The 25211-nt window shown below is 39.8% G+C and overlaps 1 protein-coding gene across 3 annotated transcripts in view; it reads left to right on the top strand.

The window, feature by feature from the left end:
• The first annotated feature begins 2805 nt into the window (after window positions 1-2805).
• The window catches only part of ryr2b (ryanodine receptor 2b (cardiac)), an 83008-nt gene continuing 60602 nt past the window's right edge, over window positions 2806-25211 (top strand). For all 3 annotated transcript variants that reach the window (XM_034100134.2, XM_071205693.1, XM_034100135.2), the window contains exons 1-31: window positions 2806-2886; window positions 2998-3072; window positions 3206-3284; window positions 3507-3619; window positions 3944-4067; window positions 4374-4470; window positions 4565-4639; window positions 5788-5944; window positions 7833-7994; window positions 8159-8280; window positions 9395-9578; window positions 9664-9799; window positions 10057-10152; window positions 11575-11693; window positions 11973-12106; window positions 14037-14278; window positions 15632-15824; window positions 16240-16459; window positions 16688-16792; window positions 16940-17043; window positions 17159-17242; window positions 17771-17930; window positions 18529-18676; window positions 19499-19707; window positions 21523-21697; window positions 22231-22439; window positions 22601-22793; window positions 23116-23248; window positions 23526-23634; window positions 24407-24567; window positions 24839-24998. In XM_034100134.2, coding sequence (XP_033956025.1) covers window positions 2854-2886; window positions 2998-3072; window positions 3206-3284; window positions 3507-3619; window positions 3944-4067; window positions 4374-4470; window positions 4565-4639; window positions 5788-5944; window positions 7833-7994; window positions 8159-8280; window positions 9395-9578; window positions 9664-9799; window positions 10057-10152; window positions 11575-11693; window positions 11973-12106; window positions 14037-14278; window positions 15632-15824; window positions 16240-16459; window positions 16688-16792; window positions 16940-17043; window positions 17159-17242; window positions 17771-17930; window positions 18529-18676; window positions 19499-19707; window positions 21523-21697; window positions 22231-22439; window positions 22601-22793; window positions 23116-23248; window positions 23526-23634; window positions 24407-24567; window positions 24839-24998 — 4311 coding nt within the window. In that variant the 5' untranslated portion in view covers window positions 2806-2853. The remainder of the gene's footprint in view (window positions 2887-2997; window positions 3073-3205; window positions 3285-3506; window positions 3620-3943; window positions 4068-4373; window positions 4471-4564; window positions 4640-5787; window positions 5945-7832; window positions 7995-8158; window positions 8281-9394; window positions 9579-9663; window positions 9800-10056; window positions 10153-11574; window positions 11694-11972; window positions 12107-14036; window positions 14279-15631; window positions 15825-16239; window positions 16460-16687; window positions 16793-16939; window positions 17044-17158; window positions 17243-17770; window positions 17931-18528; window positions 18677-19498; window positions 19708-21522; window positions 21698-22230; window positions 22440-22600; window positions 22794-23115; window positions 23249-23525; window positions 23635-24406; window positions 24568-24838; window positions 24999-25211) is intronic.

Here is a 25211-nt window from a genome sequence, read left to right as displayed (position 1 = left end):
CTCCGCCCTCTGAACACCTTCTCACTACTTATTTTGGCAGTCCTCCTCCTCCATTTCAGTGACAGTAATGATACTCAAGTCTGTCTTGTGTGGCTTGTTTTGTTCTCAATAATGACTGACACTGGGAGAGGGCAACGAAGAGTTCCATTTTCTACGAACGGTGAGGAGTGGACATTTTTTGGCAAAAAGTTTTACCCAGAGGAATGATGTGTGGGTTAGCAAACTAGCTAACAGGCTAATTAGCTAGCTCAAGCTATGTCAACAATTATTAATTTTCTAAGCTCTTTGAAAGGAAACCATTGACATAAAGTGTTACATTTTTTATGTAAAACCACTTAACTCACAACTATATAACTATGAATGTGTATGTTGCTAGTCCTCAGGATGTAGTATTGTCTTAGGATACAAACATAATAAAGTTAACTTCTAATTAAAGTGTCCAATATTTGAAAATGTTTGCTAGTTAAGTTACCTTACATTTCTGTGAAGGCGAAACGTTAACTCTTACAAAACCTTAATAAAAAAAAAACCCCAACCTAAATGGCTCCAGAATAATTTATTGCAATATTGTATCACTGGCATTTTCTTTATAAATGGTACCCTGTGTCCTTTTGTGTCCTTCTATAGTCCATTTCCTGTTGTTTGTCTTGTCTTACCCCGGCTGATACTTCACTAAACCCACTGTTTTAATTGTTCCCTATATTGCCCCTATGCCATGTAAGGTGTCTTTGGGTGTTATGAAAGGCGCCCCCCAAAATAAATGTATTATTATCACCCCAATTGTAATATTGTCTACTCGTTAGTTACTTATTTAATACAGATTAACAATTCAAAAATCTCCTCTAAAGGCAACGTTTTTAACAGTGTTGTTGTATTGAAATAATGTTTGATTTATATTTAAATAACATGAATGTAACATTAACAACATTTAATTAAAAAATGTTTTTTTGCACAGCTCCCAGCAGCATTATTACTATCTTCATCAGTTTAGTTTAAAAGAATACCACAAATGGTTTGCAAGATGCTATCATGCTCTCTGGTTGTAAGTTTGTCCTTTCACTGCTTGTTATCTTACCCTGTGATAAGGGCATGTCACAGGGAAGGAGAGTGTCTGTTGTGGGATATGAAACACCACGCAGGCAGTGATTCAGATGGTTACTGACCCAGTATCCACAAAATGAAATTACATTGTGGATATCTGTGTCATACATAATTAAATTAGCCACCCAGATCCTGACAAATCATGCCCCACGCTTAATGTCTCTATTAGACATACTAGTTAAATATATGACATGTGTGAGATAGCACCTTTGCATTTTCCTTTGAAAGTCACCGTTTTATGTTGTAAGCGTATTACTGTCCTTATGCTTCATATGAAGCAAGGTGTTTCTGCTTTATGAACTTGGTTTTTCAATTGTCAGGCCTTTTGACTTTTGGAATAAGTCTTGTGGCGCAGTGAATTTTCACTTGCGAAATGTACCTTGAAGAAGAGCCGAGTGCTTTAGCCATCTGAATGCCCCACAGCTTCTCAGCACTGGACAGTGTGTGTGACTGATTGCAGAGTACTGCTGATATGAAGAGTGGAAAGCAGGGTGAATCATGGGTCAAACTGTGCAGTGTCTTCCCAATATGGAGGTATGCAGCCCTGGGTATGGAGAGGTGTTGCTCGTCATGGCTGCATTTTGGATAGCAGTCGTCTGTTGTCCCTTTCTTCAGTACCTTAAATAGATGTGAAAAGCCTGATTCCTCTGATATGGTCAATTTGGCATTTACATGAAGATAAGATCCATTTAGCTGAGAGATACTGTAAAAGCATTTAGAGTAAGGCTGGACTTACTCTTTGGTGCATTTGTAAACAAGCTATGACAACTCAGGTTTTGTGATATTTGTTAGCTATTTTTGGGTTAGGATTCCTAATAGCCATATTCATGCTTGCCTTGATGAGCATGTTGGTTCACAAATAAATATTTCTATTAATATTAAACAATAGTAAGCTGTATGGTCTCATACTGTATATCAAAGGCTGCTTTAAAGCTTACATTTTTGAGGGCTTGAATTATCTTTTTGTTCCTGGGTTTATAATTGATCTGTTTCAGCTTTGGCCTTCACAAACAAATCATTTGAATCTTAATTTGCATTTGTTCTATTGATCTACTTTTTTCTTTTATACTTTTGAGATTGTGCTTACTGCTGGCTTCTTTCTGTGTGTTTTTCTCAGGGAGATGAGGTGGTTTTGCAGAGTACCTTCAGCTCCCAGGAGGAACATGTGAAACTCTGTCTTGCTGCAGAGGGCTTTGGCAGCCAACTTTGCAGGCTTGAGCCCACCTCTAATTGCAAGGTAAAGAGCTCCATCTCAAAGTCTTTTCACATTCCCAGAGAGGTCTAATTGTCAATTACTGTCACTTAAAATATGTAATGATAGAAGAGAGATGCATAACATGATGCAAATAATTCTCTAATGTTTTATAATATATATTTTTTTTAGTAAGATTAATTGAATAAAGTCAATCAAACATTCAAAAAATAGAATTGGGAACACAATCTGTTAACCTACAACTGTCTTTCAACATCTCTAAATGAATACCTAATCACATTCAATATTTTATAATAATGTTAAAGTCCTCTTGTGTGCCAGATTTTCCTCTTTATACCCGATTTAGACTGCCTAATTCCCAAATGTCTGAGGTCCTTGTCACTGCTTACAGGAGTTTTGCCCTGTGGAGGGTTGGATATAAAGCTGCCGCAATGACACATGCTCTGCTGTCTTTTTATTTCTTGCAGAATGTTCCACCCGACCTGTCTGTGTGTGGCTTCGTTCTGGCCCAGTGCCTCTCTGTGCGAGCCCTGCAGGAGATGCTGGCCCACAGTGTGCATCTGGCTGCAGAGGTGGGTGTTTAAATTGATCGGTTTCTGTATTTTTATTAAGTCTTTGTTTCTATATTTTTTTATCCACTTTTCAAGCTACACAAACTCTGAGTTCAATAATGTGATTCACAGGTGGGAGCTGGAGGAAGCCATCGCACCCTTCTATATGGCCAGGCAGTGTTGTTCCTACACTCATATAGTAGCATGGTGAGTCATCCTCATATAATGCAGCGATAAATCAGAAGGGGTCCATCTTACTTTGCCAACAGTTTTATTAGCTTTTTCAAAACCATTTGTTCATATGTTCGCTGTAAAATATATCTGTTTATTTCACTAACAGTATCTCAGCTGCTTGTCTTCATCTCACACTTCAACGGACAAGCTGGCTTTTGATGTTGGTCTGCAAGAGGATAAAGCAGGTATTTATTGTTGGGACTTTTTGAGTCTGATAAGAATCAAAATCCAGTTTATTGCCAAGTAGGTTTTCACATATAAGGGATTTGCTTTGCTTGATGGGTGGATAGACAAGAAACAAAAATAAAGAAATATAGTCAATGTATTTGTTTAGAATGAAAGTGCTAGACTATGATGACAATTTTATTTAATATTTATTTAAACTAAACTGCATATGTGTGGCTCAGGTGAGGCATGTTGGTGGACCGTCCACCCTGCGTCCAGACAGAGGTCAGAGGGTGAGAAAGTGCGAGTTGGAGATGACCTCATCCTTGTCAATGTTTCTTCAGAGAGATATCTGGTGAGTCAGTAGGGGTTTTGATGCTTAGATGACCAAGAATCTGCTTCATTGTCTAACACACAAACCTGTTTGATGAGTTTTCAAACTACTAATTAAATGTGGACATTGAATGTGTGTTCAATCGACTTTATTCCTCCTCTTTGCAGAAGGAGAAACCAACCATTTACATGTCAATTTCCATTGAATTTCTTTGGTAGTTTGCAATCTAAGTTCTCTCTGCCTCCTGTGTGTTGATTAGCATAATTGTTCATGATAACAGCTTTTGTAATAGCAAAATCAAAAGTGGCATTCATTGTTGATGAGCATATTTTTGTTTCTTCCCAGCACCTGTCCTTTGGCACTGCAGTTGACAACAAAAGCTTGAGTGACAGCCTGATTGTTAATGCAGCCTTCCAGCAAACTCTCTGGAGTGTCGCTCCCATTTGCTCTGGAGGTGGGGTTGCTCAAGGCAAGTTTCATTTTATATTTTCCTCTCTAAGTTAATTGAAAAAACAAACGTTTAGTCTCTAAAAGGACAAGACCCACCTTTTGTTGTGTCCAGCAACTCGTAAGGTCCCCTGATGTTTCGATGGCGATGGCTAAAATTAAGAATTGTATGATGTTCAGTCATTACTCAGTTCAACAACTTTGCCTTCAATTATTATTAGACATACCTGCAATTAGTTTGGAGTAATGACCCATGTTTAGATACCAGTTATAGCCAAAGAAATGCCTGTTCAAAAATTACGTCTGTTTTCTGTTGTGCTAATTCTAGGTTACCTCAAGGGGGATGACACACTGAGGCTTCTCCACAGCCATAGTGACGCATGTTTGACTATTCCATCCACTGAGCAGGGAGAGGAGCTGCAAAGGTCAGATGAAACGACCAGTGGTCTGTAATGTCAGCTAAACAAAGCATCCTTTACCTCTGTGGTCATGTCTTTTTTCTTTTCCTTCTTAATTTAGGATAATGCATTATGAGATTGGATCAGTCTCCAGCCATGCCCGCTCTCTCTGGAGGCTGGAGATACTGCGTGTTGTGTGAGTATACGCAGGAAGTAATATTCAGCCACACACATTTTTTTGTTTTGTTTTTGATCTACGGTTTTAAACATGTTGAAATCACCATCCCGTTTTGAAAACGTTTTTACAGTCTCATTTACAGATCAAAAAATGTACAGAAGTTGTTTGTTGTTAAGACCATATGGGAGTATAATGTTGCACACACTGCTGCCGGTCACTGCCAGAGCTGGGCCCAGAATCTCTTTCTGCTGTTTGTCGCCCACAAAGGCTGGAAGCATATTTTATATCACTTGCCCAGAATGGAATTAAGGCTGTGTGTCCGCTGCGTGCTCCCAAAGAGGGAAAACTAAATGATTTGGACTGCAAATGTTCCTTCAAAGCAAAACACACCCAACTTAAAACTAGGGATGTACTGAATTGTTTGACGATTTAAAACTTCATTCATCATGTTTACAATCCAATTCCAAATCCATCTTTTCTTCCTGCGCAGTTTTTATTTACATGTCTATTTGTTCTGTTTAAACATGGTATTTCTGCACAGTTCTACGGAGGCTACACTAATATAATTATATAGTGTGGAATTAGATTTTAATTTAGATTTGTTTGTTCACAGATTGACCCACGGTAATGGCCAGGCAAATGACAGACTCATTACATTTCACAAAACAATCTGTGTAATAGTCAGCCTTCCACCTTCTATTCCCCTCTCACTGTCTCACTGTCTCTCTCTCTCACACACACACACACACACACACACACACACACACACACACACACACACACACACACACACACACACACACACACACACACACACACACACACACACACACACACACACACACACACACACACACACACACACACACACACACACACACACACACACACACACACACACACACACACACACACACACACACACACACACACACACACACACACACACACACACACACACATAGAGCGACTGCTCAGTCCTCAGTCAGTACCTACATGTATTTATGTTGAGGAAACTGATATTAGATTACCTAAAAACTCAGAAATCCAATGTATTCAATCATTAGGATTTAGTTTGATGATGTCTTAAAAGCAAGTCTTCAAATGTTTAAAATTGACATTTGGCACAGCCCTACTAAAACCACAATGCTCTTGATTTTTCTAAGTTGGAGTGGTAGGCACACATGCTGGGGGCAGCCTTTCCGGCTCCGTCATGTGACCACTGGTCGTTACCTGGGTCTAACAGAGGAGAAGGGACTGCATCTGGTTGATCGAGACAAAGCTGACATCATCACGACCTCTTTCTGCTTTCGATCATCAAAGGTCAGGAGTCACACAAAAAAGAGCCTACACTCTTTTAACGCTCCTTCGATTAAGGCATAATTCTCCAGTTAAAGCAGTGGTTCTCCGCTATTGAAGGGGGGACACGTGAAGCTTGTGAAGAAGTTGTAAACAAACAATGTTTGCTCGTAAAATCAATGAAATTGACACATTTTTATCACAACCGGCAGTTCCCTTGACATCTAACGTGTTCGTTAGAACATAGCGTTCAAAAGTGACAATCTAATCTAAAGAGCTCGAAACAACAGATTGTTTTGTCAATGCTTGTTTGCCATAAGTATTTTCGCGGAAACACGAGCAATCTGTCCATCAGCTGGCCAAAAGGCATCATATTCATACGGAGAAATGCACCGTTTTCAACATCCTTAACTCAGAGTTCTGTTGCCCCAATTACGTGTAAGGTGGGAGAAGTACTCAGATCAAGTACTTAAGTAAAAGTAGTATACTGCAGGGTAGCTTGTGAATTTACTCCAGGTGTAACTAAAGTCTGATTTAAGAGTTGATTATATTTCACATCAAGTAACTAAAGGTGTTAAATACATGTAGTGGAGTAAAAGTACACTATTTACCTCTGGACTGTCGAGGAGCAGAATTACAAAGAAGCAAAAGTGATAAAGTACCTCAAAATAAGTACAGTTCTTGAGTAAATCTACTTACTACCACCACTGCAGGTATTTTAATGTGTGCTAGCTGCCCATAATCCACAATAAACATACAATGAATCAATGTGAATTCTGTTTCTAATTTGGTTAGTTTTTCCCCTAAATAAATAACAAAGATAACCTATAAAAATACCGTTAAAGAACCGGATCGATAAGCAGTATTTGTAATTGTTTCAATTAGGCCTCATTATTTCACAGTGGCACAGGATCATCTGCCATTACAAGCACTTTTGTTCATGTTCAATCCATAATAAAATTATAATTGGATCTTTTTGTCTAATTATTATTACTAGCAGAGAAAATGTAATTTTTGTACAACTACACTGAACAAAATATAAACGCAACACTTTTGTTTTTGCTCCCATTTTTCATGAGATGAACTCAAAGATCTAAAACATTTTCTGCACACCTGTGCAATAATCATGCTGTCTAATCAGTGATCACACAAAATAACCATTTCTCTCAAATATTGTTCACAAATCTGAAAAAATCTGTGATCGTGAGCACTTCTCCTTTGCCGAGATAATCCATCCCACCTCACAGGTGTGGCATATCAAGATGCTGATTAGACAGCATGATTATTGCACAGGTGTGCCTTAGGCTGGCCACAATAAAAGGCCACTCTGAAACGTGCAGTTTTGCTTTATTGGGGGGGTCTGGGGGGGGTCCGAAAACCAGTCAGTATCTGGTGTGAGGGGTAGGGTTAGGGTAATGTTGTGAATCGAGTGGCCCATGGTGGTGGTGGGTTATTTTGTGTATGTAGAAAATGTTTTAGATCTTTGAGTTCATCTCATGAAAAATGGGAGCAAAAACAAAAGTGTTGCGTTTATATTTTGTTCAGTGTAGTTGTACAAAAATTACATTTTCTCTGCTAGTAATAATAATTAGACAAAAAGATCCAATTATAATTTTATTATGGATTGAACATGAACAAAAGTGCTTGTAATGGCAGATGATCCTGTGCCACTGTGAAATAATGAGGCCTAATTGAAACAATTACAAATACTGTTTATATTTTTGTTCAGTGTATATACAATTAATTCTACCAATCTCAGTGGGAACCGGATTAGGGGGGGCTCGAAAATATTTCCAATTACACAAGGGGGGCCTGACTGAAAAAGGTTAAAGAAAGGTCATTTGTGTATTAGATCTGTTTATTATCAGATAAACACACCTGTTTGTGAAACATGAAACACTGTCCCATACAGGAGAAGCTTGACGCTGGCACAAAGACTAACGTCGATGGCATGGGGATCCCAGAGATCAAGTATGGAGACTCCATTTGTTACGTTCAGCATGTAGACTCTGGACTCTGGCTCACCTACCAAGCTGTGGACGCATCTACACGCATGGGAGGGGCTCAGAGAAAGGTATACCTTCTTAAATTCAAAACGTTTATATCAAGACAATCATTATTGATTAACCAAAGGGGTAGGACTCATTTTATATATTGACTATATATTGATTTAAGATAAATGCACTGATTTGCACTTTTAGAAAGACTTAGGAATGTTTGCAAATTATGTTTTTCCAGGCCATTCTGCACAGCGAGGGTCATATGGACGATGGGCTGACGCTGTCTCGTTCTCAAAGGGAAGAATCTCACACCGCCAGACTCATCCGCAGTGCTACTCTACTCTTCACTTGCTTTATCAGGTACTGAATACCTTGTCTAGACTCCGAGTCATTGTAACAATGTCTCTATCAGTGTGGTATTCAGAAATGACCGAGTGAAGGTCGATGTTTCCTGCCGTCCTTGTGAGAGCGAAAAAACCTCACAAGGCCTGGTTCATATATCAGCCATTACAGATGTATTGATTTAAGCGATTTCTTATAATAACTGTATACAAAAAAAAAGTAAGCTGTTGGAATAATGGCATGCTGATTAAAAAGCTGGAAACTCAATTTAATTAACTTTAATAGAGTGCCACAGTGACGCGTCCTAAAAACCGGAAGTAAGTTAGCATTTTGACCACTTCCGGTTCCTTCGACAAAAAGCAATGGGATTTCGCCTTAGGATTTTTGAAAATAGCTCGAAATAAGGTCTGTGGTTGAGACACATTGAAGAGACGGATCACGTTTTGTTCTACAACATTAAATACATCAGCAGTGACCCCACTGGTGATTTTTGAAGAGTTGACGTGTCTGAAAAGCGATGGTTGTTAACATGTGGCTGAATAGGACTACAGAAGTTGTGGAGAACGTTGTACGTCATTACACCGAACACGTAAACACTCGTCTAAGTTTGTTTGCCCCTGTTCTGCTCGAAAGCAAGTACCGGCCTCCTGTTAAAACAAACGCTTCAACTTGTACCATTTAGAATCTGTAGTTTTGAAAATGGATCTTAAGTTGGCTTGACGTTGAAGCAGCAACCCTGCTGCTGTTCCTTTTTAGCATAACGTTTGCTTCTGGTTCTGGCGACTAGATTTATGATTAGAAAATTATAAAAGTAGGATAGACATGTGGATATCGGCTGAACAAAACGTGATCCGTCTCTTAAATGTGTTTCAACCACAGACCTTATTTCCAGCTATTTTCCAAAATCCTATGGAGAAATTGCATTGGTTTTTGTCGAAGGAACCGGAAGGAGTTTACCTCCGGGTTTTAGGACGCGTCACTGTGGCGCTCTATTAGCACTGAGAAAAGAGATGGAGAAGATGGAATCTCTTTTGGCTCAACCAATTTTTAAAGGGCCTGACAACTAACGTTCTGTAAGTAACAGATTAGTCTCATAGAAAATTCTCTCATGAAGTATTCTATCCATCTCTAGGAAACTGGACGGTTCAAGCCAACAAGAAAACCTCAAGTCTGTCAGCCTGCCAATGGAGATAGTGACATGTAGTCTGCAAGATCTAATCAAATATTTCCAGCTTCCATCGGAGGGGCAGAGCCATGAAGCTAAGCAGAACAACATGAGAGCGCTGAAGAGTCGGCAGAACATGTTTCAAGAAGAGGTACATCTATGTGTGAACCTTTAAACCGGCCCTACGTGTGAATTGTTTGTCACTGTTCCTTGAGTTTGTTCTCTTTTCTTCTCAGGGTGTAATAGATTTTGTTCTGGATTGTATTGATCGTCTACACCATTACAGCGGTGGCTCTCATTTTGCTGAGGTTGCACAGAGTGACAAAGGAGAAGAGTGGGAGACCATCCTCAACCGTTTCTACGAGCTGCTGGGTGAGGAGTAACACACGTCTTCTCGGTGTCGATTGCCCATTGTTTTTTTAATACTGACACTACAACATCTATCATCTATTGCAAACACATTTTCTTCTGATGTTAACCCATTTAGATTCAAACTGGAATACCTATCTACGAGTTGCCCTAAACATGCTTTTGATTCTTCTGTTTTGCTTGGAAAACATGGATTATGTTGTGTCTAAGTGCGATGTCTTGAAATCCCTTTAAATGAAATCCTGAATTTGCTCCTGCAGCTGCTCTGATCCGGGGAAACCGTGTAAACTGTGCACATTTCTCCAGTTCTCTCGACTGGCTGATCAGCAGGCTGGACCGTCTGGAGGCCTCTTGTGGTTGGTTGGATTTGTGGGCAATTAATTAATATTCCTGTTTTTAATTTGTAAAACGTTCTAACAAAAAAGAAAACGTTGATCTTAGTTTTAGTACACCTGTGGCCTATACTACGAAGCCGGATTTTTGCTTAGCGAGTTGACTTCAGGGTTAACTCTGGGTTTCCGGTCCTACGACGCTGGTTCTCTTCTTACCGGGTTAGATCTCCATGGTAACTTATGCTGAACGGCTAACCTGCTCTGGAGCTGGTTAGGTTCCAGATAAGAGATCAAAGCAGTGAAAGCACCGCCTGCTGACCAATCAGAGCTCAGTGTGCGGAGTTCAAAGCTATCAAGTCATATTACAGGAGAAAGGAAATACAGAAAAACTGCCGTCGCAGGAAAGACGGCCGGCAAAAATCACCGACTGTGTGAACGTGAAAATTAATAGAATATCACCTCCCATCTTCAGAGCAATCTGACTATTATAACATTAGCGTTAAGAAAGCTTACTTAAATATCTGACACAACATAAGTAACCGGATCAGAGTAACATTACGTACAGTCCGCGGCACTGAGTGCAAGTCAAGGCAAAGCAAGTGTATTTATATAGCACCTTTCAACACAAGGCAATTCAAAGTGCAGACGTCGATGTGTCGCATTATCATTCATATCACATCATAATGTATCATATATCTCCTTATCTGAGCCAGCTTCTTGAGCCGTATCTGGCCGTGCAACACTTACAGTGTCACATACTGTATGCAGAAGTATTATTTTAATCAACACATTAAGTTGACAAAACACTTGAGTCAAATGTAATTAAAGTCAGATCCACTCGTGTCTTAGACGGGGCAGCAGTGGTATCATAAACCTGTTAATGTATGCATTCTTTTACCAGCTGTATTCACCGTGCAGGTGCAGCTCTGTGGCTTTGATCCTGGATAAAGTGTTTAAGTCATGGATGTTTAAAGTTTAACGTCTGCATATTTGTCTAATATTATAGTTGACTTTTCATTCAGGAAGTATGACGCTGCGCTGTCAGTACGCTTGTCCATGTTTGTGATTGGTCAAATGTTGCTAACTCGCCCCTTTCACGTGAACCGCACTCAGCCGGACAGAGAAACCCTGGGTTGAGTTAGCGAGTTGATAACCAGCGTCGTAGGACCGCTTAGCGAGAGCGCGTTTGCTTTGGGTTAGTTCATCCAGATAACTCAAACATCCAGGGTATGTTGAACTGGATTCGTAGTACAGGCCACTGGTTGAGTTGTTTTAAATCATTCAGATTATGTTTTGCAAAGTTCCTGTAAACACTTTAATATTCTATACATTATTTCGAACATTTGCTACCATATGTTATCTCAGCATCATGGCAGTGTAAAGAATGTTCGACAATAAATAAATGATATCTTCCAAACAATAATAAGAAACAACATCGATGTGCAGGTGTCTTGGAGGTCCTACACTGTGTCTTAGTGGAAAGTCCTGAAGCACTCAACGCCATCAAAGAAGGACACATTCAATCTATCATCTCCTTTCTAGACAAGCATGGATGCAACCACAAGGTGAATGTTTTTCTGTCATTTACATTTGGAAAAATAATAGGCTTTATCAATAATTGAAGCAAAATGCGTGTGTCACTCATGATTTATGTATATTTCTGCTGAAACACAATAATGCAAATTCTCAGATGACTTTTGTGACACTATTTTGTATTCATTTTCAACATGTTTTGAAAACAAAATGAACTCGGGCTAACACAGAAAGATAATGATCTGTTCCCCATTGTGGGATAATTTACATGTGTTTATCGAGCTATTGCTGAATGAGCTGCTGTTTTGCAGGTGCTGGAGGTGCTGTGCTCACTGTGTGTGTGTCATGGTGTAGCTGTGCGGTCCAATCAAAACCTCATCTGTGACAACCTGCTGCCTGACAGAGACCTGCTGCTGCAAACACGGCTGGCTAATCAGGTCACCAGGTACAATTTTAGAAATCTCGAAACGCAATGACTTGAGTTTTGTCTCTGAGTCAGTCGTCTGCATTTAGAAGTGTTTCAAGGTTTTTAATAGTCATACGTACATAGCTACAGTGTAGTTATGACGATCTTAGGTCCCAGGCTCCACCAACAGTGCAACACAATAAAACGGAAAAACTGAAAAAATAGTGTAAGTAAATACAAAAATAGTGCAATAAGATAAAAGTTATTGGAACATGATACATATATGTTGTCTGCTAACTATACACACAAGTAGGACCTACAGAATATATACAAATCGTAGACATATATTTGTTATCTTGCATAAAAGAGCAGATTAAAACTGGTGTGCGTTGAATTCAGTGCATCTTCATAGCTTTTATTGACTCTTGGAGAATCACCATGGGGATTTTTCTTCTAGCTCCTTTCATACCTGCTCATGCATTTGTATAGCTGACCTGTCGTGCATCTTGGTCTATATCTCATTATGTTCACATGCTTGATACAAGTATCCCTTCAGTTTTCTCCACAGTACATCACTCATCTTTTCTAGTTTATTGAAAAATAATTGTCTCCTTCAGTCTTCATACCAACTGGTTTTTCTGAATTGATAAGAACGTGATGTTATTGTCCGAGCGCAGATGTCTGATATTTATTTATATATTTTGTTTCTTCTTGCCTGAAGTGAGAAGGCTCACTTATATGGCTTTGAACATTTGTTTTTTCCCAGTTTCATCATATTTTGTCTGAATATTTTTGGCCGGCTGTGCCAGTCTGATCTTTTTTTTTTCCTTTGAGCTGTTTTCATTCTTCCGTTGCAGCTGCCTTCTTTTATCATGCTTTTCTCTATCAGCGGCCCATTTTGTTCCTCAGGCCGTATAGCTTATTTTGTTCCATATTCTTTGCACCTGCTCAGTCCATTCCCCAACGATCTCTTGCTCCTCAAGCAATCTCCTATCACTTTTTCTTCCTCTAAATGGCTCATACGTGCTTCTGTTTTTCTTTCATTTCTCGTTTCTTTTATCCCATTGATTTTCTTATCTTCTCCACATTTTGTAGACTTATTCAGACGCCCTTTCCTATTATATCTATGTCTATATCCAATCTTCTGACCCTTCTTAACCAGGTCACATCTCTTTCTATCCTTTTCCAATTTCTCCAATTTCTTCCATCTATTCTCATGTTTATCGTTTAATGAAAACTGTCAGGGGCGAGGTGAGTGTCGCTATATGAACTACTTTATTTTGCGAATACGTCTCCATCTTATTGTTTGTCATACACTCTGCCTCTCAATTCTCTTTAGTATTTCTGTTTTCGTATTAATATTGGGATGTTGAAATTAGAAGTTGGTTCTGTATTGCATGCTTATTTTCCTCTGCCAAGAAAGTTATGTTTTTGGTCTGGTTTGTTCATCAGCAAGAAAAACAACAGGCACTATTTTCATAAAACCTAATGGAAGAGTGAGTCCAAGAGAACCCATTCATAAGAATACAATGTGCTGTGCCTAAGAGAGTTGAGTTATGCTCTGTGTGAACTGCAGAGAAATCTCAAACAGGCATCTCGCAGCAGCTGACTACACATTCACTTGATATTCAGTTCATTATTCTATTCGGTACGAACAAATTCAGTGTTGTTGAACTTACTGCAGTCATACCTTTCAACCTGAGCACCTGCATTTTTCATAAGGTGATATATTTGTCTAAGATGACGATACACTGCATGTAATTCTCCAAGATTATCTTCTTTTCGGTGGTAGTTATCATAATGCAGTCATTTTTAGGTCCTAATTATATCTCTGTAATTATGAATATTGTAATAAAACATTGTAATCAAACCAAATATAACACATTGTTACTAAGGAAGGGCCCTGCTATCTTCTGTCTTTTTGTCGTTCTGGTTGTCTCCCGACTCTCTGCACACCACCCCACCACAGCATGAGGCCAAACATCTTTTTGGCTTTGGGGGAGGATTCAGCCCAGCATCGGAGGTGGTACTATGAGCTGGTTGTGGATCATGTGGACCCCTTCCTCACATCTGAACCCACACACCTGCGCGTTGGCTGGGCTCGCACTGAGGGCTACCAGCCCCGGCCCACAGGAGGGGAGGGCTGGGGGGGCAACGGTGTGGGAGACGACCTCTGCTCCTACGGCTTTGATGGGCTTCACCTCTGGTCAGGTACGAGAGTCAGTACTAATTGGATGTGATGTCACTTCTAAAGGAGATATTTGAAAGGACAGGGGAAAAAAACGACCCTCGATACAGATTCAATTTTGTATTCTGTAATCTTGAATTATTTCACGCACTAAGGTGTATATAGATCGCATAATAAAAACGGAACATTTAAAAACTTTAAAAAGTTTCATATAGCCTGGGGTACTTTTTGAGGCAAACATCAGTGAGTTGTTACAAAATGGTTCAAATTCATTCTTATACTTTTTATTTTGTGCCCATAGGTCTTACATTGGAGATGTACCTACACCTCATTGAAATAAACAACAAAGAAATCAATACAATTGATTCTTTTCAATTTGCCTGGTTTTAGAAAACTTGAAATCTCAGCAGCTATTGAAATAACAGACTTCCATTGATAAGCGAAAAAAAATCCTGTATGGAGATAATTGGGAGCATTGATAATAAATCCACGGTAGCATCAATATTGCTTTCAACAATACTTTTAATTGTATTTAATATGCTTTTTATGCTGGTCTCCATCCAATAATGTCTATAGCGCATTTCAACAACACAGCAATTCAAAGTGCTTTCCAGAAAACATTAAACACATTGAGACAAAATGATAAAGAAACCCAATTCAAAATAACATCTAAATACAATTAAAGCAGTCATTGAAGAGCCAAGAGAATAGAAACAAAGCTATCCGGAGACAATATTAGTTTATTCTCCAATATCCTCGACCTAAACTGATACCACTAGGCTGTGACTATGTGCTATGTGCAACTAGACACTACTTTGTTTGTTTAGCAACATCACTTTTTGTGTAGACAAATGTTTCTTAATACACCATTAAGATCAATTCAGACAAGCCTAGTCTGCACTTTATTTGAGTTTTTCTGTGTTTCTTTGAAATAAGTATAATTCCTTCAGTCTCAAAAGTGTGTTGCTGAACTCGCATGCTGACAACAAACATTAGAAAAGGATGTAAATGGTGAATTAATCAGAAAAGTGTGCATGTATGTGTGTGTATATATATTTATTTATTTGACTATTTATCTATTTATTTATCTATTATAAATGTTTAGTTTTATAATAATAATGAGGAAACAATGAAGTATATCTATATTATGAAGCAAATCATGTGTAAATACAACACCATATGCATACATAAAATGTAACTGACACTGTAATCCCCCTACCCCCCCACCCTTCATGTTATTGTTCTGTTTGTGATGTGTGTGAGCCATGTCCTTGTCCTTATGACATCTTTGAAAATGTCTAATAAAATATAAATGTAAAAAAAGAAAAAGGAAAAGGATGTAAATGACCTGAAAGGCTGTGTCTCCTGGATGTCAGGCTGCGTGGGTCGCAGGGTGAGCTCGGCCGCCCCTCACCTCCTGAGAGACGAGGACGTGGTCAGCTGCTGCCTGGACCTCAGTGCTCCCTGCATCTCTTTCCGGGTCAACGGACTGCCTGTGCAGGGCATGTTGGAGAACTTCAGTGCAGACGGACTTCTCCATCCTGTGGTCAGCTTCTCTGCCGGAATCAAGTCAGTAGTGGATATCAATTTTGTTTAATTTTCCTTTTATTTTTATTTCATTTTTCATTGATTTTTCTACAAGGGACAATATATGTAGACATTATTAGTTAAGTTAATTAACTAAAGTGCAATTGATGCAGTGTATAGCGGACTTTAATTTGCCGTGATGAAATATATATAAACATGGCTACAAACAACCTCTGTACACTGTAATTGAACTGTGATAACATTTTAAAATGAAATTAATACAACAATCAATTAGGAACAGCAAAAAAGAAAATTATATTGGCTATTCAATAATATTTGATATTTGTTTTTCATAGACTGTCTCTTTCCTATAGTAAACATTTTCCATTAATTTTAAGGATTAGTCAAAAACAAACGTCATTCTTTATGTCTTCCTTGTCCTGTTTCTTAAAATCAGTGTCCGTTTCCTGTTTGGGGGGCGGCATGGAGAGTTTCGCTTCTTGCCCCCACCCGGTTTTGCTCCATGCTGTGACGCTCTGCTCCCGAGAGTCAAGCTGAAGTTAGAGCCGTGTCAGAAATACATCCTGGATCAAGGAGAAGGGAAACTGGAGCTCATTGGCCCCTCGGTACCTTCCAGTCCAATGACCTTTACTCCCACACCAGTAGACATCAGCAAGGTAAAAAATTCCCATCAGTCGAACTGAATTTCTTTATTATTTCTTTTTTATTTTATTTATGTCTTTTCTAACTTTTTGTACCAGTGATTTTAGATTAACAAAAACGTGTTATGAATATTGGATTTAACGATATTGTACATGGCATCCAATATGAAGTTGACCTTTTATGCTGTAAAATGCCATAAAGATGTGGTTTAGTTCCTTATACTTAATCCATATTACCCTTAGGTGGTAATGCCCCCACAACTTGAGAATATCCGAGAAAAACTGGCTGAGAATATCCATGAACTCTGGACAATGGAAAAGATTGATCTTGGATGGACATATGGACCTGTAAGAAAACAGAAACAACTTCACATTGCATAAAGGAAATCACATTATATATACACATTGTAAGAGACTAGCAACATTGACTTGATGTGTCCAGTTGTCCTGTTTTATTATTTTGCAGCGTAAGAAATATCAGCTTTTGTCAAACAGGTGAAAGATGAAGGTAAGAGGCATGATCCGTGTGTGATGGAGTTCTGCAAGCTGTCGGAGACGGAGAGGAACCAGAACCTTCAGATGGCCCAGGACACACTCAGGTGAGATCTACTACCTGCATTATTGCAATACACACTACTTTGAAACCTTTTGAGTTGTAAATTCTCTCAATGCTTGATTTAAGTTTATACGTTTCCGTTTGTTTTTCTGTTGTAGGACTCTCCTGGCTCTGGGCTTTCACATTGGTTTGACTGCTGACCATAATGAGGAGAAAGTTAAATACATGAGACTAGCCAACAAGTATGTACATGTTTGATATTATTTTCGTTCTCGTAACTACAATGTTGGATTTCCTCATAGCAGAAGAGTTCACTGGGCTTCTCTTAACATACATCTAAAATCATATTTTGGTTTGCATGTCGTTTTAATTTGAGTCATAACATAAAAAAGTATTAGGTTAAAACACAATGTGTTTTTTCAAAAAAATTCTAAAATCCTTTCTGTGACTTTTGATAAAAGTAGAACAAATTGTTTTGACATTTTTCCTTATAATGATTAATAAAGTCTTTGTTCACACATTGATTCATTTTGTTTGTTTTGAGCCGTCGCGTATAGGAGTAATTGGTAGGGTTTCATTTATTTAAAAATAGTGCACTGTTTGTAGCCACATGTGGGTTGTCTCATGTTTATTTTTTCATGAAAAGTTTGCCTACGGTATTATTAATGAATATATTAACCATTCTACTGAATCATAATCAATGATTTAACTACATAGTGTCATTTCTGATCTTGACTTGCTCATATCCATTTTCTAATTCCCTCTCTCAGGTACGAGCAGCCCAGCGGCTACAGACCCTCTCCAGTAGACCCTCTCCAGGTGTTTCTGAGCCCAGCCCACGAGGAGGTGGTCGACCTGCTGGCAGAGAACGATCACAACGTGTGGGCCAGAGAACGTATCAAGCAGGGATGGACCCATTCACCGCAACAGGTTTATATGTTGTGCTTTATTAGTGTTTTGCCTAGTCACTGCTTAGGATACATTTCAGTGTTTCCCCGATATACAAATAATAATAAAAAAAAAATGTTATACTTATAATAAGTGGCGACCCTTTTTCATTTTTGATTGTTTGTTATGTGGATTTGTAGTATTTGTCTCTTGTAGAGATTTTTCATTTATTCTTTATAAAATCTCGCCTAGGGCAGCAAATTGGCTAGAACCGGCCCTGGCACTATTCCTCAAGAGCCGTTCTTGTGCTGGCAGACACATAGAAAGAAATTGGTCGGGGAGCACTTCGCACGCTCCGCGCTCACATTATGCTGGGCCCACGTGCCTTAGCACCGCGGCTATGACTCCATCCTAGGGGAAACACTGCATTTCATTTGAACTTTTGTAGAGAATGTTTCTCAACTTATTACATTTAGCTGGCATTTAGAATATTGTAAATAAAAAACAATTCCCTCTACAAGTCTACATTGTCTCTGTCACAACATGCTCTGCCACACAAACAAGGCTACTGTTTTCTTCCACATGTACAGTAGTTGCTCCGTGTGTCATGTGCATTTGCTCTTTGTTTCTATGTTCTTAGGATGTGAAAGCCAAGCGGAGCCCGTACCTGTTGCCCTACTGCCTGCTTGATGAGAGGAGCTGGAGAGTGGGCCGGGAGAGTGTCAGAGAGAGTGTGTGCACCCTGCTGGCATACGGTTACAGTTTGGAGCCTCTCAACCAGGAAAAGAGTGTGTATCAAAGCCCTGTCATTTTCTGTTATACCACTGTTGTTTATTGTGAAAGTACAAGGTAGTGCATGGTCCTTAAAGGGGACCTATCATGCAAAATGCACTTTTTGATGTCTTTTATACATAAATATGTGTCCCCGGTGTGTTGGGGAACTCACGCAGCGTCAGAAAATGAAACCCTCTCTCTCTTTTCCTCCGTACCCAAATCTCTAAAAACGGGGCTACAACGGAGTTGATCCAGATTTGCGTCCGAGATGACGTAATATCGGAAATATAGGCTGGCTTTACACCCACGGCCCAATCAGAAACGTTGCTATCAGAAACAATGCCCGACTGTTTTGGACGTAATATGGTCGGTGCATGTTTACATTAGCATCGCTAACACTCAGAGCTAACCAGTACTGCACAGCATGTGTGCGAAGAAGCAGGAAATAAAATGGAACTCACCTTGTGGTATAACCGGCAAGAGAGAAAGCCTTTGAGCTCCAAACTGTTTCAGAAATAATCCTTGATAATCCATGATATGGCATTTCATCACGGCAGTATTTAGTTTAGACAGTAGTCCCTGAAATAGAGGGATATGAGGCATGGCTATAATGGGTGATCTGTTTGGTATTTTGAACAAAACACTTCATAGACATGTTTTTTATATCTTTTTATATATCTGAGACCTATGCTATTGCCTAAAAATAGCATGATAGGTGCCCTTTAAATAAAGATAGGGCTCTGTTTGTTAACTGTTTGCCAACTTGAATTTATATGTAATGCAAACAAGTGATTATTTGGCAGCTAATATATATTTTCTTTTACTTGGGTTTACAGCCACGATATCCAATCCATGTCCCTTTCCCACTGAGAAAAGCAGAGTGTTCAGACCAGATAAATCTTTCTCTGTGACTCGGGGGAAGTGGTACTTTGAATTTGAAATAGTGACTGCTGGGAATATGAAAGTGGGCTGGGCCCGACCGAACTGTGCTCCAGATAAAGAGCTCGGCTCAGATGACCAGGCGTACGTCTTTGATGGATTTGAGGTGAGACATTTAAATGTGATAGTTCACATCAACATTTTAAGAACTCTCAAATTTGAAGTTGTTAAAACATCAGTAAGCCCCAAGCACAGGGGAAATTTGTTCAGCCTCATTTTGCCGTTCTTCATATTCTGATTAGAAAACATGGCTGACATTTCTTGATTTACACTCACAGTAAACATAATTTAAAATCTGACTGAACGTGATAAAAAGTCAGAAGTTGTTTACGTACTGGTGCTTGGTTGAGATCATAAATAATGGATGATCAGAGGATATTTTGTAGAGACAGAACTGTGGCTTTCTGCTTGTCTGTAAAATTTGCTTCAGAGGAACTGAAATGAAACAATAGAAAGCAAACATCCAGGACTATCATCTGAATTCAACTCACTTGAACATTAAAACAGCCGTAATTAGGATTTAAAAACTCTGATTAAACACTTGATATAGCCAAACATTGCCATTTTGTCAACATTTCATCACAAATAAAGCATTGCTACACTTCCCACTTTGTAAAATAAGGGACAAACACATAAGCAGCCTCTGTGGGTCTTTTGATTTGAGTCCAACTATCTGTAAGTATCTCAATCTGCTAGTTGTTAGTAGGGCTGTACCGAATATTCGGTCGTTGGCCCACTATTCGGTTTTCAATTTCGTTATTCGGATATTCGTGTTTTTCCGTTTTTTTTGGCAGCCGCAGTTGAAATCACCAATATCAACGTAACGTCGCCCCCCCGAAGAGGCACAAGTTCTGGTGGAAAATATTTTTGGTGGGGCTATGGAAATGGTGACCAAACCATACTAGGGGGGTCCCCTGGAATTCTTTTTTGAGAAATGACCCCTTAAATTATGACTTCTGTTGATGTTAGAGGGGAGGAAAATATGAGATAATCCATAATCTTCAGTGTGGTTAGCTATGAATCTTCCAAGACTTTCAAATACCTTGTCCTGGACATAGTTTCTACAGTATAAAATGTGCAACAGTACAGTAGGCCCACACAAACTGCAGAACACTGGTGCTTTGGGAACACTCAAATGAGGGTGAGGAAGATAGTCACAGAAAACTGAACAAGAATCGACAACTCGACCCTCTGCTCACTCCTTTCCTGTAAAATACAGGTCCAGCCAACACATATGCTCCATGGTGCTACAGGAATTGCACTTCCAACTACAATAAGCATTTAAATGTTAATCTACAGCTCCGGCGATCCACTAGCACCCGGAGTCTCCACCTGCAGACGCAGCCATCCTCATCAACTACTGTAGCGTCACCTTGGATACGAGTCCAAACAACTCACAGACTGCATTGGGCGCTGAAATCGGCAGTGGCGGCCGGCCCATCTCCATTAATCTCAGCTCCTTTTGACCGACACGTTGTTTCCATAGCAACAACAACTTCCTGTCAACAGCGCTAACTCTCCTTCAAAATAAAAGCATGTCCATACAAAATAGGAAGCCTAGCCAAATTACACTTAAGACCACTTATTACACTTATTTATATATACAGTCTATGCTTAAGACATATATACAACTGCAACGAAAGTAACACACACAATATCCTTTTCAATTTCCAAGAACATAAATTGGGTTATTCACATTAACAAAAATCTATAAAACAACAATACTGTAGAATAACAAAATGAATGCCTTGAATAAACCGAAATACACGTGTTGAAGCGCGCGCCGCATATTCGCTGCTGATTACTACCGAATATCTGGAGCCCAAAAAATGGTATTCGGGACAGCCCTAGTTGTTAGTTATATCACTCTTTCACTGTTACTGTGTGAGGCGACTCTCTGTAACTCCTGTCTTTGTTTCAGGCTCAGTGGTACCATCAGGGTGTGGAGCCCCTGGGGCGGCCCTGGCAGAGAGGCGATGTGGTGGGCTGCCTGGTGGACATGGCTGAACGCACCATGATGGTCACACTGAATGGAGAGGTGCTGTTTAATGACAGAGGATCGGAGCTGGCTGCCAAGGACTTTGATATCGGAGACGGTCTGAAAGAGTTCTTGGCTTTATACAATTATTTAAAAGAATAAGCTAGTGTTTATTCAACTGGAATATAATAAATAGTTGTTTTAATATGGTATTACAATTCCAAAATCTCCTACCATAGCTGCTATTTATTAACCTAGATTGTTTTGTGTCATGTGTTGGTGATGTCAACTGCACAGATGTCTGCCTTTTCCTATATATAATGCAGCTTAAATCAAACTTGCCTTGAAGTACTCGATTCTCTTTCTTCAAATGATTACCGGATAACTCAAGATAATTTACAGACCTTGTTGTGAGCACTATCATGTAGGTACTATTGTCTTTCTACCAAACTACACCCACCAACAGGTGATAATGAGTAAAATATGCTTCCTTCTGCCAGGTAATAAGGTTGATGGGCATTGTTCCTACATGAAACTGATCACAATAAGGAGAACAAATAATTTTGATCCTGGGGTGAACTGTCCTTTTTGCAAAATACATATTTATCGTCCTGAAATATGTTTTGTCTTGTCTCTCCAAATGTTTCCCAGGCCTGTTGCCAGTGGTCAGTGTTGGAGTGAACCAGGTGGGGAGGCTGAACCTGGGTCGCCACACTGACTCTCTGCAGTACTTTGCTGTGTGCGGCCTGCAGGAGGGCTACGAACCGTTTGCTGTCAACATGGCCAGAGCCCCAGTCCTATGGATGAGTTGGAAACAGCCTCAGTTTACCTCCATAAAGCCTGAGGATCACAACCTACAGGTGAGTGTGCCATATAGGTTTCTTTTCTACCCAGTAGCTTTGTTAATATGTCTTCTCAAGGATGTAGTGTGCTGCAGTGGCTCTGTGGGACCCAGAGTTGCTCATAGCACTGGTTAATTGACAGCACTGATCCTCAAAATCTTGTTAAAATCTTATTCAAGGTCACCAGAGTCAGTGGCTCAAAGGATTCCTTATCCAGCCTGAGGGTTTCCCAGAGGATGTTTGCACACCACGGTGGAAGCATTGAGATGGGCTTTTACCGGCTCAGCATGTCCATCCAATGTGCTGCCGTCCTCACAAGCCCAGCGGGGGGGGTGCCTCCAGCAGCCTCCAACTCTCTCTCTCCAGGTTCAGGTGATATTGCATCATATAATATCAAATACAGTGTGTCAACCACAGACATCTCACGATTACTTCACATAGGACTACAAAAAGGAGCTGTTTGGTTCACATTAAGCTCAAAAACCTTGACATTACCCATGATGCAAAAATACGAAGCCCTTACAAGATTAAAAGTGTGTGACAGAATTAGTGTGCGAGCAGTGAGTAGCTGTTATTTGCAGTTATCCATTATCCACTATCCAGATTACTGATATTCTTCAATAATGACCTTGATTTGTTGTTCTGCTTAAGCTCCCCAGTGTCTCGCTGTAATTAATTCCAGTTGTCCTTTCAGGAAGGAAAGAGCAGGAGGAGATGGACTCCGACTTTGAAGTGCTGATGAAGTCAGCCCACAGCTTTGCTGGCTCAAGAGATGAGCTCAACCATAAGGATCATAGTCACGACAAAACATCAAGATTGAAACAGCGGTAGGTTGAAGCGAAACTAAAACTGTTATAATATCTGATCAAATGCATATTATTTGGAATGTGGAAGATTAAACCAAAATGATATGGGTCATTAGTGTTTTCTTCGTTAAATAATAATGTACCAGTTATTTAGATATGTTATGTTTTGTATGCTTATCTTCTTTGTCTACCAAGTAATGAAAATGACATGGTTTTGAAAAACAAAATGACATATAAACAAACAAGCTGTCTGCCTTACCACAAGCACACTTTATCTGCGAACTTTCTCTTCTGTAAGGTTCATGCTGAAGAGGACCAAACCAGACCTCGTCAGCAGCAACTCATCTGCTCGGCTTCTAGAAGATGTGGTAGTTGACAAAGATGATCATGTTATCCAGAGCTCCAGAGTAAGGCTTTTATTTTCTTATCATTTTTACTTATTATAACCACAGAACAACAACGCCTTTTTCTCTAGTTATTTCTTAGTTATTCACTAATGCCCGTCATCATTAATGACAGGAAGCTTTCCCTGCCGCCTCAGAGTGCACCTAAATAAAACCAATTGCTCTGCAGGGCTTTAGTTCATACAGAGAGCAGCTTTTAAACTTTTGTCTGGTGCATATTGTGGGGGAAACTTCTGAAGCAATTGTAGTCAGGACTCAGAGAGACACGAGGAGAGCTGGAGCTTTGATGGCAAATACTGACAGTTTATTTGGAGCTTCGGCCGGAGAATTCACAATTCTGTCACGGGCCACGGTTTGACCACACGGTTGAGATGCCACAATCAATTCTGAAGAACCCTCCTGTAGCTCGAGGTTTTAACTAGTTCGGACTGTAATAATCAACATTCTTCAATAGCCCTAATAACCCTAAACAGCTGAGGACACTGAATCACATTTGTTGTCGCTTATGGCTCGGGTCATCGACACCCCGAGAAGGATGTGTCCCACAACAATAACTATCTCTGACAGAGAGTTGCCCGGTCATAAACTGGCAACATCAACAATATGCTAGGGCAGCCCCTCCTTAAGAGAGATAACGGCTGCTCAAGGTTGGTCAGCTGCGTCATAGGGCGAAGGAGGACATGCAGGGCAAATTATTCCCCAACAGATATGCAATAGCCATAAAAGAGACATGGAATGCAAATAACAGTGACACCCGCTGCCCTCTGTGTTTCAGTATTACTACTCCGTGAGGGTTCTTCCGGGCCAGGAGGCGTTCAATGTGTGGGCAGGCTGGGTGACCTCTGACTTTCATCAACACGACGTGACGTTTGGCACCGACAATGCCCTCACTGTAACCGTCACCCTCGGAGATGACAGTGGCAAAGTCCAGGAAAGGTTAGTAAACACCACAACTCTCATACTTTCAGTCTGGGGAACTTAACCTCAAATTAAAATACTAATTGCAGTGAGAGATGATAGTTTCATAATTATCCTCTTGACACCATAAGCACAGACTGTTATGAAATCCGATTTACTTTTCAACTGAAGAACTAATCATTACTGAACTTCAGTGCTATTAACTCTTGTGAAAATGTGTTCCATTTGAGTTTTCATGACAAGTTATCAGCAAACTGCCAATTAAGCGTATCCCTATTCTTTTGCACAGTGTGAAGCGGTGTAACTGTTACATGGTGTGTGCTGGGGAGGCAACAGGCCTGTCCCAGAGTCGCAGAAGTACGGGGTTGGAAATCGGATGTTCAGTCGACACGGCCACCGGGCTGCTCACCTTTACCTGCAGCGGAGTGGAGATGGCCACCTTCTACCAAGTACGCTGCACAGGAATCTATTTGATTTGTTCATAGTTATCAGTATTGTGTTTGTAAAATGTAATACTTCAGGCTGTCCGCGGGGTCTTAAAAAGTATTAAAAGTTGATAAATCAATTTAGCAAAAATTAAGGCTATTAAAAAGTATTAAATGGCATTTTCCAAGGTACTACATTTTGTAGCTTGTTTTCAATAAGTATATAAATTGTCCAAA

Source organism: Pseudochaenichthys georgianus, chromosome 15 (genome assembly GCF_902827115.2).
Source record: "Pseudochaenichthys georgianus chromosome 15, fPseGeo1.2, whole genome shotgun sequence".
In the NCBI taxonomy this organism is placed as follows: domain Eukaryota; kingdom Metazoa; phylum Chordata; class Actinopteri; order Perciformes; family Channichthyidae; genus Pseudochaenichthys; species Pseudochaenichthys georgianus.
This window is presented reverse-complemented; position numbering and strand designations above follow the sequence as displayed.